This window comes from Uloborus diversus, chromosome 5 (assembly GCF_026930045.1).
Source record: "Uloborus diversus isolate 005 chromosome 5, Udiv.v.3.1, whole genome shotgun sequence".
In the NCBI taxonomy this organism is placed as follows: Eukaryota; Metazoa; Arthropoda; class Arachnida; order Araneae; family Uloboridae; genus Uloborus; species Uloborus diversus.
In genome coordinates, this window is record NC_072735.1 from 20579661 (window position 1) to 20594535 (window position 14875).

The following is a 14875-nucleotide window of genomic DNA, read 5'->3' on the forward strand; positions in this document are numbered from 1 at the left end:
TGTTCATAACTGTGGAATTCACAAAATGGAACGCTTCCTTAAAATCCTTTAGAAAAAAAAAAAAGTTCTTGTTTTAAAATTTTGTCTTAAAGTACATAATTAGGACCCCTCTTTGATCTTTGGTTTTTTCCTGTGTAAATCCTATGCTACAAATTTTTTCTCGGTTTTGTGATAAGAAGCTTTTAGCTAAATGCTGTTTAATTTAGCAACAGGCTAAAGTTCTACCTATTGTTGATAATAGTGGTGAAAATCAATTGGGTCAGTAGTCACAACTAGCTTTTGAATGAAAATTACCCTCTATTAACAATCATATTTTTTAATTTTCCAGTAATCATATACTTTTATACCTTTAATCATATTGTACATATTTACCTTTCTTGTTGATTGTAAAATGTAAACAAATTAAAAAATCAGCATATTATGTCACAAGCTTTCTCTGAAAAGTTTCAGTATGTGGACGTTGAACTGGTATAAGTATTTTTCATTGTAACTTTGACTTACAATATTCCAAATTATATCAATTCTTTTAATTTTTAGCTTTAGAATCCATATTGTAAATGTAATGTTTTAGAAAAATAAATGTATAGGACCTCTTATTAATATGGAATTAATAGCTGCAATGAAGCATATTTTGATTAAACATTTTCTATGTTATGTTATTGTGCTTATATTGTTCAGATAGACCAGCGACACTCTACTGGTGGTCTGGCAAACCAGGAAATTTTTCCCGTGTGACTGTTCCGCAATCCCAATTAGTATTATTTTTTGTTATTAGTATTACTTCATGAAAAAAGAGAAAAAAAACCCACACTGGTTTGCAAAATACTTTACAAGATTTTAACGATCCTCGAGTCTTTTTTTTTTTCTTTTTAAGATCTTTTTGCCAAAAAGTAAGGAAAAAACTTGACTGGTCCGCAAAATTTTTCCAAAAACTTTTGCCAGTCCATAGGTCAAAAAAGGTTGAGAAACGCTGGTGTAGACCATGGTTGAATCCTTCTTGGTATTAATTACATGCAAGTTAAAGATTGAAAATATTGAACATTGCTTATGCTTTGGGGATTTAATCTTTTGCCTTCAGTTAAACATTAGTTTCGATCATGCATTTATTTAAAAAGTGTAAAATGTTTGGGAACTTATCTGGCAAAAAGCCTACCATGCTAAGCTCTCCAAGAGAGATTTACTTCACCAAGTCAATTATATACAAAGTAATTTAATTGAATCTAAGTAGGCAGCACTTATTTTGTTACCTTAAAAATTTTATTAGTAGTCCTTCATTAAAAATTTGTCCCATTTTGTTTTATTGAGTCAGAATGGTTGAGTCCGTTGGGTGGAGCTTGGTTACTGTATAAACATTTGTTTTGTCGAAATTCGCATGTTTATGACAACAGTAATTTTGATCCTTAATTACAAATAGTTTATTAATTTTCTTTTATATGTTTTGTAATTTAATTCAGTTAAGCTTATACACTCCTATTTTAGCTTACAGCATTTTAATGTTATGTATTTATAAGGTACCTGTAACCTGCAAATTTCCATAGGTGGCAATTCAAAAACCCATCACTAGTGTGTAGGCCCTTTAACCGATAAGTACCAACGTAATAAGGGTACATCATCTTGTTTAAAAATATAGTTTTACCAGTGTACATCTATTCTTCTTTTTCATCATGGAAAATACTTTCTCATTTGGTGCAAATGATTGTTGAATGGTTCTTTTGATTGATTTAAATTTCAAATCAATTGGAATTTGTTTTTAAAGTAAGCATGGCATTTTGTTTTAAGTTACGAACTGTGAATTGACTTGATATTATTATGCATGCATTTTTCATTTTTAATGAAAAAACTAAATTTTAGTTTCTTGAAATGAGTTAAAGTAATGCAAGTTCATTTCTATTTGTTGCAGGTTGTAAAATTATGCTTTTATTTAAAAAAAAAAATTAAATTAGTTTTTAAAAATATTTACTCTCATCATTTAGGCATTACTCCATTGAATTGCAGACTGAATGCAGCAATCACTGTTTGTCATATGCATTATCTTGCTTTTGATAAAGAAATTTATGAGGTATAACTAAATTAAAATATTTTTCCATTTTTACTTAATTTTTAATGTAATATGTACATTCAGTTTAAAACATAAAGCTTGTAGGTATGCAGTACTAAGATTTCAAGTAGCTCTGTCTTCATATTTATGGGAAGGATTGAACTGGTAGTTCATTGAAATTTTTAGGAAAATTTGCAGGACTATTTTTTCATTTATTTATTTATTTTTTTTGTTGTTAAGGGGAGGGGGTCTTTGTAACATTTTGGGAGCACATCATTTCCCTTGGGGAGGGGGGGGGGAGGCACCCTTGGTTGTCCATATATTTCTATCTAACATATTGTCTGATCTGTCTTAGACTTCTTCACTGTTTGTGCCCTGAAACAGGTTGATTGAAATGTTAGCCAGAAACAGTAATGTCACTGCGGGTAAGCGGTGGGGGGGGGGGGGGGGTCCGACGATTATCGTTCAGAATATCCCTAGACAGCGCCTCAAATTCTACATTTATACAAAATGGGGGGAAATTGTCTTAAGACAGTTAGTAACCATCTTTTTTTTACTGGTTAAAATATCACCTTTTAATTTTGTTTCAAGCAAGTACTAATAAAGTTGTTGAAATAAAATTTTTACCTTTTATGTAATGTAATTTTTTTTTTTCAATGTACTTATTCTTGAGCTTGATAAAAAGGGATGTGAGGTCCGTTTGATGATCTGGCAAAGAACTCCTATAACAAATGGTATGGTGATCGCAGTGAGATTTCTTTTCAATATTTTCTGTATAAAAGTATAGCATGTAATTATTTTGCTATACTGTCATTGATTTTATGAAATTAGTTCTTATTTGAAAATTTATTTTTCAGAAGGGTTTTTTCCCTAAGAGTAAGAAACTTGAAGCTTTTCCTGTTTCATCACGCCTGTGTCTTTTTAGTGGCTTGATGGCCGTCCTTTCACCTGAAGATTGGGTTGCCATTCAAGAAGAAAAATATTTTGCAGCAGAACTTGTAGAAGAAATCTTTACCATTTCTAAATGGTAAAAAATATTTTATATTCAGTAAAAAGACTGATTTCCTGAAAGATGAATCATATCTTGAAATTTTTAGGTAGTTTGTTTCTAATACCTATAATCTGCACTGTTGTAGCATCTAGGACGAACATACAGTATTCCATATCTTTTAAATCAAAGTTTTATTCCCCTCAATTAAACTGGGAGAGGGGGGGGGGGCATAGCTTTTTTACAATAAACATATATTTCAACTTAAAATCACTTTTTAAACAGATATAAGTGGAATATGGATTTTTTATTTTTGTTTGAATTCTAACTAGTTTTATTAACGAAGCAGAGAGATTTAACACGATCACAAGAAATTCAATCTCTCTTAGTACTGTCCTTTTATGTAGGTAATACATGTACTTGGGCAACTGGAAATATGCCTGTTCTGGGGAGTTTTTCACTACACCTTGATGCACATATGGTTGTATGAGTCCCCCATTTGACTCAAAATCCATTAGTCGTAGATGGTTGAAATTTTGTATCTAAGACTTGTACAGCGTCTAGTTTTTAATATTCCTTTCAAATTGCAAATGAATTGTTTAAAAATGCTCATTACTGAGCTTTTGTAAAAAATCTGTGCTAATTTCATTTTGTATAAAGATATTTTCTCCAAGGCATCCTTAAATCCATCTCTATAGTTTATTGAAATTTTCATACTGTTTGGAAAGTGTTGTTAACAAATACGTAGACCTGTTAATTTGTAAGTACTTTATTTCACATAGTTTTTAATTTTGTATTTTCAAAATATTTTAGTTTTTCAGATTGCAGTGGATGATTCAGTTTTTAAAAAGTATGTATTAAGTAATGTGGTGACCACAATGTAATAAATATTGCATAGCACTATTAGTGATCCCAGAGGCCGAAAGTTTTGTAGCTGTCTGCGACAAGCTTTTAGAACTTCAGAATCTGTCTGCAAAATTTTGCACATGATTTCAATAAAAAAATAAACGGAGTCTTTTTAAAATTTTTTATTTGAAACATGGCAGGAGGTGACCCCTCCCCCCACTCTCAAAGGCAATGGCGCACCTCCCTAAATTCTAAGAAGCACTCCCCTCTTAAGAACGAGATCCCCACTCCAAAATGAGTCTAAAATCTTTCTCACAAATTACTTCGCTTCCCCCTCCCCTCCACCTAAAAGTTTCGATCGTGCAATCTGATGACCTCCCCTCCCAAGGGCGCCCATATTAGGGGGCAAGAGAGGGCTCAAGCGCCCCCCCCCTAGAAATCAGAATTTCCTTGCTTTTGGTACTTTTTTGTTTGCAAAAATGTAAAAACATTTCTTCTCCAGCCATTAATGAATAATTAACTAAAAATGTCCAACTTTAATAACTCTAATCTGTACTGAACTCAGTTTCTATGGGGAAATATCGTGCTAAACCATGGTGAATATATCTGAGCCCCCCCCCTAAAATTTTGCGTATGGGCGCCCATGCCCCCCCCCCCCCCTTGATTAGCACCTGATATTTGCAAACATGCGGTGACTACTGAACAGGGGTCTGTCCAGGATTTTTCACACGATACATTTTTTTGCTAAAACCAATTAATTTTGAGAAAAATCACATAATTTTTGTGTGTGTGAAGGGGGGGGGGGGGTGAAAAACAAAATTTCAATGTGGATGTTTTTTCTTTTTTCCCTTGATATTATCATTTTTGAAGGTTTTCACCGGAGGAGGAGGGGAGGACTCAGTGGAATCACTCTCAGAGAGATGGAAACCCCTTAAGTATATTAATACCTATGCAACATTCAACATTATATTAAATTATACTATAAATGTTAATTGGAAATTTTATATGCACACATTTCAAATAATTGAAGAAAAAAAAATCAAGCTGTCGTTGAGCATTTAACTCTTTGAAACTCTTAAAAATCAAGGAATTTTTTTTAAAGCTTCTAAATTTCGTGATTTCAAGAAAAATAAAAGGAGGATTTATTTGTTTGCCTCTTAACAAAGCGTACTAAACATCAAAAATTCAAAAAAATCCTATTCTCATAGCGGATACATAGAGATTGCAACTCTCAAAGTGAAAGCTACAAAAAAATAAAAATGGCTGATAAAAGTATTAATTTAAAAAAAAATATTTTAGAATTACATTTTAGAGGCCTATGATAAACATATCATTAATATCTATCGACACAGTTGCAGGAAAACTAAAACGAAACCATCTGTTTAGCATTTAAACATGCTAAAAACATAAACGGAATTTCGTTTTAAAATCTTAAAATGATGGTTTTAATTGACATTTATTTGCCTCCAAGTAAAGCAAAGACAGCTTTGAAAAAAGAGTAAAAATTCGATTCTCATATCGGATGCAAAGAATGCATTTTCAAAATGAAGGCATTATAAGTATAAAAACAGAAAATGAAAAAGTTTATTAAAGTAGAACTTTAGAATTACCATTTAATAGGTCTGCATGATAAATATTATTAATATCACTGATATATTCACCAAAAATTCGGAGTCGGGGGGGGGGGGGGATGAGTAAAGGTCTAACACTAGTTGCTAAATCGCGATAATTTTAAGCGATCATATTTCAATTTGTGGATAAATGCTTTTTTTTTTTTTTTGAAGTCATTAGTGAGAAGGAAAAGTCCTTACATTGCATTTTCAGAGAACTTCATAACAACACCATCACTAAGAATATGATAAAACAAACAAGCAAAATTTTTCGCTATGTTAGTTTTTTATCGCTTGCATCACAGAAGTGTGCTGACTTTTTTTTATATGCAGAAATATGCCTTATTTTGATTTCAGATTTGCTTTTTCAGTAAACTATTTGAAAAAGATCTGTTTTGTTTTGGTAGGGCGGCCGGGGGCAGGTGCGTTATATCATAACTTGAATCATTCTCTCCCCGCCTCAGCAGTTCATGCAAATAAATGTCCGACTGTTGCGGACAGCTTTTATTTTTTCTTTTTTCTCTCTGCGGACACGGTTTTCATTCCTTGCGACGATGTCGCTGTGTGGCGGGGTTTTTGCCACTGGGTTAGTGATTAAAAAAAAAAGAAAGATGAAAATATGATGTCCGTAGTCATGTGTACCGCTAGATATTTTGTGATAAAATCATTAGCTCATAAATACAAACTTTAATGTGAAACTGGTGAACCTTTTTAGTTTTAAGACTAATTTGCTACCCCTGGGCTTTGATTATGCACCTGTACACCATAGGCGGATTTAGGCCGAAATATTTGGGGGTGCAACAATAACATGGATCTGGGGGGGGGGGGGGGATATTCCCGGAATAACAATAAGGCAGTGGCGAAATCAGAAAATAATTTTAGGGCGGGACACACTTTTAAGTCTAAAAAACGCGATGTAAACCATATTTAGTAAGATTAGGGGATGGGCAATTCTTAACATTTCAAACTGCAGAAAAAGTTTTTAAACGAGAGTCGATATTAGAAGAAATGGGTGAACCCAGCTTCTGGTTTGGGAATGGGATTCACGCCCCAGAAAGAATTTGAAATAGTAGTTTTGAAAACGCAGTTTTACCGTTCTTGGTGATATTTTAGAGGCAAGAAAGGTACGTGTGGCTCCAAGGCTATTTTTAGAAATTCTAGTCTTACAAATGTGATTAAAGTCCATATTTATAGTTTGGGTTAGGAATGAGACTCATAGACTGTCTCCAATCAATTTTTTTGAAAAGCAGATAGAAATACGTACCCCCCCCCCCTCATCTGCTCACGTTACCTCTTTAACTTTTCATAATTGAAGTTCCAAAAATACTACGGAGGACACTTTTTGATGCTGTTACCGGACGGAGTGTTCTGGAGCTCTCCTCTGGAAATTTTTCGAAATTGAAGTCCTAAAAATGAAGTTCTTCTGCAGTACTCCATAGTATTAAAAAAAAGGAATCTCCCACTTAAATATTTCGAAATAGTAGTTTTCAAAACCAAAATAACTCTTTGATGATATTAGAGAAAGGGGGTCGGAGACCCTTGCTCGAATATTTTCCAAAATTAAAGTCTTAAACACATGAGTGTAAGACCATATTTGGTAACGTTAGGGACACTGCAATTTTTCAAAACTGAAGCTCCAAAAACGCAATTTTAAACGATTTTCGATGTATTTAGGTGATTAGAAGATCTTCATTGGAAATTTTGCGAAAGTGAAGCCCAAGAAACAAAATTTGAGATACTCTGTAATAACTTTGGCTGGAGAATGGGTTTTGGAGAAGAAACATTTTGAGGACTAATAGAAAAAATGAAAAAAAAAGGGGGGGGGGGGGGGGAGGGGGATATATGAAAGAAAAAAGATTGGTGGGAGGAGGCACACAATTCGCCGCAAATAATCTGAAGCTGTTGAAAAATTTAAATGCCAATATTTCTTTTTGAAAGAGAAATTAAGATTTTTTCCCGACATTCTTTTTTTTCGTAAAATAACTGCGCTTTCCCAAAATGAGATATTTTCTTCTCTTCAATAATAAAGTATATTTTTTTAAAAACATCTACTCAGCATTTTGTGGGGATGGTCACCAGTCTTGTGCCCCCTCCCCTCTGGATGCACAACTGCAGCAAAATGTCTGAGAGATCACCTTCAAAATTTTTTGAAAATTTACCTAAAAATTGTTGGTTTTCGGTTGATTTCAGTGTAGATTTTATTGATCAAGTTTCTTGCAATAGTCAATATATATATATATTTTTTTTTTACTTAGCCATTGTTGTTTCAAAATAGAAGAATTTGTATTGATATACGAATAAATACCCAATTACAGAACACGCAATTATTCTATACAATAACACAGCACTGAACAATAAATTGTTTGAGAAGTTTCTTTATTTGCATGAAATTATTTACTATTATTTTTTTTCCAAATGGATAAAATTACTTTAATTCTTAATATGAGCAGTTATGTTTTTCTTGCACTAGCGACGTGTGGTGATACACTGGATTCAAGTAAATTTACTAGTATAACAGCTATGATTCCCCCCTCCCCCCAATTGCGTTTCTGAGTGAAATATACTAAACTCATTTTTTTTTCAAAACTCAACCAAAAATTTTGGGGGTGCAGTGCACCCCCTGGCACCCCCGTAAATCCGCCTATGCTGTACACCTAATTCTTCAACATTTTCTTTGGAAGAGTACTTGGAAAACCAGTTTTCTGCAGGTTATCTGAGCCTTTAGCTCCCTTGCTACACTGGTACTCCAAATTATAAAGCTCTGCATTCACCTATGCCTGTGCATAGGTTTGGGCCATTGAATATGCTGTTTGGATAGGCATGGGCATACATTTTACTTTGAACATAGATTTTCAAACTTTTTTATTATCCTCTAAAAGTTAATGTGACATGCATGTAACATTTGTTGAGTCTGAATTGTGCACTCGGTTCAGGAAGGGGGGGGGGGGGGATCGTCCACCAGGAGTGGTGTTAACTTTTTTTTCCCATTATATTGCTTTTTACTCCTGTGAAATATTTGGCACTATTTTTGTTGTGTACATTAATTTGATTTTAAGTAGTTTAAAAATGAATTATCCATTTTTAGTGTTGAAGAATCGGAATTGATGTTGCTATGTGCTAGAAATCTGATTCAGTGGACCAATGCCATGAGGTAAATAAAGAAACTCATGATAGTTTACTATAACTTTAAACTAAGTTGTGAATGTATGACTTTTAGACATGATGTTCAGCGTTCAACATATAGATTTTTTTTTAATGTGTGATACATATATTATGTGTTTCCCAATTTTCTCTCATATTTTCAGAAACATTACTAGCTTAGACGCAAAAGAAACGAATATCTCTGTAACTAAGAGTTTTAAAAACATGTTTTCAGAGGAAGGAACTGTGATCAAACAAATGTTTGATTATGTAATTCAATACAGAGAACATTTCATTGATGTAAGTATCAGGTATGAACTAAGTCTAACTATAATTCATAAGTACTGCGTATTTGTTTAAAATATTTATCAATAAAATTTTTTTTTGTATATTTGCAGACATTTCGCCACGTTTGTAAAGATCTTTTCAAAAGCGTTATAAAGCTTCACCTTAGTTCATCTGATATGAGTAAGTTAAAACTGCTTACTTTTAATAAGCTTTAATCAAGCATTTGTTATTTAATGAAAACTATTGGACACAGTTCAAGTGCTCATATAATTATTATTATTATTTTTTGATTATGTGTAATAAAATGTTATATGCTTTCTGATGTTATTTATTAACATCAAAAGCTGGTGCTGTCAACTGGAGTAACTTGCCCACCGTGTGCAAGTAATGATAATAATTACTAATCATTAATTAGTTAATGATAGTATATTTACAGTAGTTATTAATCTCTTTTTTCTCTCTCTCAATCTTATATAACTTTCTTGTGGAATGCAGTTAACTCTGAATAACTGAAAACCTTATAACTCAAATATTCCTTTATCTCAAAGTTTTCATTGAGTCCCAAACTCTTGGGGATTTTTCCATAAGTCAAACTTGCAATACCTCGAGGGTTTTTTGTTAATTTGATTTATCAAGAGTCTACTGTATATATTTCAAAATTTGCAGAAGGAACAAGCAAACCTTCTTTTCTCCTCTCCTGTACTGTTGATACACATTTACCAAATGGAAATAGCAGTAATGTTATAAAATTAGATATTCGTATGAATGCACTTGAAAATGAATGTACTAGCAGAACTGACTAAGAGATAAATTCTAGTGCTATGAATTTTTCGTTCATAATGTTATCAATAAACTAATTAAATATAAACAAATCACAATCATCTCTGTATTTAGTTAAAAGCTTGGAAAATTATTATTATTATTATTTTTTTGTTTCAGGTGCTCAACAAAGTCGTTTGCTAAAAAATATGGCATTTTACCTTTTGAATGATCTACCTTATCATAGTAGTGGGAAATATGGTCTTCTCAGCTGTATTGTTGAAGTTATTGGAACAAATACTCTTCTGCAGTGGCACCCATCATTCCCAGAAGAATTATTCAATGCATTAGAAGACATTAACCTTGTCTCACATGTAAGCATTAGTTTTTTCGTTAAATCTGAAAAAGAACGTTCTATCACATTAGATCTTTTCACATTTACATAAAATATGTCTTGGTACATATGCTCGTACATGCAGATGTTGCTACAAAGCTTGTTGAAATGGACTCTGGGATGGCCAAAAGGAAATTTTTTTTTCGCCCACATGTTTATGTACATGATTCATGAGTGTTTAAAATGCAGATTTAAGTGGGAAATTTTTTATGTAGGCTGTACTTTCTTTATTTTGTAGAAGGAAAAAAGGTGGGAAGCGCTGTCACTGTTGAACATTTCAGAAACCTGGCTGGTCTATATATATTAGGAGTCCCGCCCCCCCCCCCCAAAAAAAAAATCGAAAGTCATTTTTTTTAAAGTCACACACACACCCTCTTATATTTTTCCTTTCATGTCTAAACAATTGTGAAAAAAAGTTTCGTTTTATTTGAACAACGGTAACTCGTGTCGATTGCCCCTGAAAATGTGAATTAGCAATGTGTACTATGCGAATCAAAAAGATTTTTTTTTTTGGAAGTTTGAAATGTCATGTTGATGAAACGTTACCCCTATAGCCCCACATGTACCACAAAAATATTTATTTAAATTTAAAAATATGTAGGTGTCCTACAGAAGGCCTAATATTTGTAATTTTCGTCAAAAAATTGGTTTTCTTTCTCTCATATTTTTAAAAAATGCATATCTATTTAAAAAAATAACAAGTTCAAAAATTATTGTCAAACACATTTTCAAATTATCATTTGCAGATGAATAATAAAAGAATAATATTGTTAAAATGAAAAATATAACTTAAACTTGAAAAAATCCATAGATTTGAGTACAATATGGGAGTACAATATGGGAGTACAATTGCAAAAAAGAAAAAAAATCAATTTATTGCTAATTTCTTACTTTAATGTTTTTATTATTCAACTTTATAACTTCTTAAAATTTACCTTAAATTTTTTAAAAAATGCATAGAAAAAAATCAATTTTGTGAAGAAAATTATGAATTTTAGGCCTCTTGTTGGACGCCTAAATATTATTTAGTTTGAATAAATATTTCTGTGGTTCATGTGGGGCTATAGGGGTAATATTTCATCTACACAAAGTTTCGATCTTCCAAGAAAAATAAATCAATTTGGCCTAGTACACAGTGCTGGTTTACACTTTCAGGTGCAAGTCGGTACGGGTTGCGGTTGTTCAAATTATATGAAACTTTTTCAACAAATGTTTCGACACAAAAGAAAAACTGGAGAAAGTGTGGGACTTGAAAAATAAACTTTCATTTTTCTTGGGACACCCTTATATATATGTCTTTGGCACTATCAAGTCCAAATTTTTTTACTTTTCAAAAATGAAAAACCACATGTGTTTTATCTTTAAATTTTAATACTTACTACTGTTATATTCCAAATTTAGCAGCATTCTGTTTCATATACCAGAATCATTCCTTTTCCTTTTTTTTAACCCCTGACACAGCAAAGTTATAAACGAAAAATGATCAAATAAGCTTTGCGCTACAATATGATTAGAATGAAAAACCAACATAAATAAAACATATGCTGTATTTTCTTGCCAATTTGTACTTTATTTACGTTGGTTTTTCATTCTAATCATACAAGTGGGTTTGTGAGTTATAGGTTTGATGTATCTATGTGTTTGTCTGTGGCAGCTTGGCTTCCAAATAGATGAACCAATTTTAATAATTCTGTTTTTTTTTTTTCTCTTTTTGTTTGAAAGGAAACTTGATCAATAGTGTTCTTTGCTAGATTTCATCTTTGTATGACTTTAATTACCAAAGACATTCATTGAAAACCTCCAAAATTACCATTTTTTCAAAATTTTGGCTACAAAAATATATTTGCACTACTAATCAAAAGAATGAAATTTTCTGCATATGATGGAATTTTTTGGAATTCAAAATATAACCATTTTTAGAAGATTCAAAATACAATCCAAGCCTTTATTCTAGCGATAGGTGATGATGTCATTGTTGGCCAACTATGATTTAAAATTTATTAATCTGCTACCAGTTTCAGTTTGTTAACAACTAAAATACTTGTAATTAATTTTAGTTTGGAAGAAATGCTTTGAAAAGGGTTTTAAATTTTCCCTCTTGATTCTTCCTTGCTGACTAGCAAATTTTACTAGTAGTGATTTCCTTTTCCATGTATCTGGATTAATTTTAAATGTATTTAAATTTTCCATGTGTTTTGACCCGCTAAGTTGATTTGAATGTGTGGTCAGCAATCCTGGTAAAGTTTTTTTTTTTAATTTCCAATATGGATATCAGTTCTTGTGCAAAAAGTTTAACAAGAGAGATTTGGCTTGCATTTTAAAAATTGTATACCCTTGATATTTTTTAACTGCTTCTGTTTTGAAACTTTGTTTTCATTAATATTTGTTTTTGTGCAGGTTTCAGATTTGTGCCACACATTGTTTAACCACTTTTCAGGAAATGATGATGAGTTCGTTGAAGTATGGTTGAAGCCACTTTTGGAAATTCTTAGCCATAATTGTAAACAAAAGATCAGTGTCATTAATGAAGTAATCACTTGATTTATATAAATAATTTATTATTTATTAATTTTTTCTAATGTTTTCTTTTATTTAATATTGTGCTATTCTTAATACTTTTTTTAATGCACACTTTTATTTCTTCTTTTTTATCCTTTTAAAGTGATTGTAATCATTATGCTTACTTTCAATTTATTATGGTTGTATGATGATTATTTGTTTCAGTTTTTAATATTTTGTGCTAAAAATGCATTACAGAAATTGAACACACCTGTACCCAGAGGTGATTGTGCTCCAGGGCTGTGTGCCTCAAATTTTTAGGTCACGTTGCTTGGGGTTACTCAGGCAATTAGTTATTTTACTCCTAGAATTGAAAAAGGAAGAATTAAATAAATAAATAAATAAATATGATGGATTTTCTATGTTTGTTTGAAGTAGAAAATAAAATATGCAATAAAATTTGACCTTTGCTACCTATATTTTCTGAAATAGAACTCAAGTTCAAATTATTGATATTTTTCGGATCCTTTATTTTGTACCGGGAAGGTAACTATGATTTCTTTTAAAATATTTTTTATTTGTTGGGAAGGAAAAGTTTGTAATGAAGGTAAAAGTAAAAGGGTGGGTGGTCCTCCTTTAATGTGTTTCATTGAACCTAAAGTTTCTCAAGACAGAATTGAGGCGGTGAGAGGCAAAAAGATGTAAGTGAACATTTTTAAGTTTTGAGTAAAACACATTTAAAGTTCCAGTCCTATAATTGAGGCAAACCTAATCTAGCCGCGTTGTGATGCTATGGTTAGGGTCTGTGTAGCTTTCACAGTGCTGCCAGGTTAGGTTTGCCCCAACTGTAGGCTTTCATTGAAAAGTTTTTCTAAATCATAGCAGCACCTACCAGGGGTACAAGTTATTCCTCTTGTCCCAAAGAGGTTCACCCACCATTTGTACTGGTTATCTAGGAATTACATCCCTTTGGTTCTCACTGTCTCAACTTATTAATGAGCTAAAGAACACTTTTTCATAGTTTTTTAGTAAATTCTTTCTGCTTGGCCAAGTCATATTCCTGTATCTTATTACTTGACTAAGTAAAATACAGTATAACCTTGATTTAATGATTGTCAAGGGACTGAAAAAAGTTATCGTTAAATCAAGGATATTGCTAAATCAAGGAACATAGACATTTATTGTAGTCAAACCCAGATCATTAATTTGAGGAAATGGCAGGTATCATTTAATCGCATGGGCTCAGGGGGGGTGCTCAAATATTTTAACCATGGTTTAGCAGGATATTTTCTTCATGGAAACCAATTTCAGTACAGATTAGAGTCATAAAAATTTGACATTTTTTATAAATTATTCATTAACAGCTGGAAAAGAAATGTTTTTACATTTTTGCAAAGAAAAAAATACTAAAAGCAAGGAAGTTCTAATTTCTAAGGGGGGGGGGATACCCCTTGCCCCCCTATATGGGCGCCCTTGTTTAATCGAAGTTATGCTGTACTTAAATCCTTAACTTCTCTGAATAAATTAAGCCTCTGTTTTCCTCTTAAATGAAATTGCTTTTATATTCATAATTAAAACATTATATGTAATTAGGTAATAATTTACTACTTATATTTCAGTATATACTGCCTAAATTACTGATATCTAAGCCTTTTTGTCTGCCCCTGCTGTTATCAAAATTATCTCAAACTTGGGAAGAAAATGGTGGTAAGAAATATGTCTTTCATAATTTTCATTCATTACTTTAGTGCTCTTTAAAAATAAATAATAATTAATTCTTATTTTAGGAAACTCTTTTTGTGCATTAATTACATGCATCAAGTTTCACCAGAAAATGTTTAATAACAAGGTAGATGGTGTCTCTCACTCAAGTTTGAAAAAAGCTTTGTGTCATGCTGATGAACAGGTGATTTTAACTACATGTTTGGTTGTAATCTATAGTAAAATTGGTATACAAACGTTTCACAGCCCTTCTTAAGGGACCCATTACAATTATTGCTATAGAGGGATATATTGTAAAACCAAGGATGAATCCTTTTAAAATAAGAGACACACTTTGGTTGGTTTGATATATTTATAACATAATAACACAAACGGGGGGAGGGGGTATCAAAGGTAAACTTTCCAAGAAACTGAAATTGAATTGGTTGCTGTAAGTTTTTAAACCAACTGGTCTATTTAAGCTCAAAGCTCAAAACCTTTTTTTTTTCTTTTTCAAAAGAAAATAAAATGAATTTGAATTTTTTTCTGACAAATTCAAATCTTTCTTTCTTTCTTTCTTTCTTTTTTTTTTTTTTTTTTTGTTTCTTTTG

At 31.8% G+C, this 14875-nt stretch overlaps 1 protein-coding gene across 1 annotated transcript in view; it reads left to right on the forward strand.

Moving 5' to 3' along the window:
- Positions 1–982: 982 nt before the first annotated feature.
- Positions 983–14875, forward strand: part of LOC129222480 (thyroid adenoma-associated protein homolog) — a 61607-nt gene continuing 47714 nt past the window's right edge. Inside the window, exons 1-9 of the mRNA XM_054856994.1 lie at positions 983–1000; positions 2914–3065; positions 8568–8633; positions 8788–8923; positions 9022–9091; positions 9851–10044; positions 12462–12593; positions 14183–14270; positions 14351–14469. Coding sequence (XP_054712969.1) covers positions 983–1000; positions 2914–3065; positions 8568–8633; positions 8788–8923; positions 9022–9091; positions 9851–10044; positions 12462–12593; positions 14183–14270; positions 14351–14469 — 975 coding nt within the window. The remainder of the gene's footprint in view (positions 1001–2913; positions 3066–8567; positions 8634–8787; positions 8924–9021; positions 9092–9850; positions 10045–12461; positions 12594–14182; positions 14271–14350; positions 14470–14875) is intronic.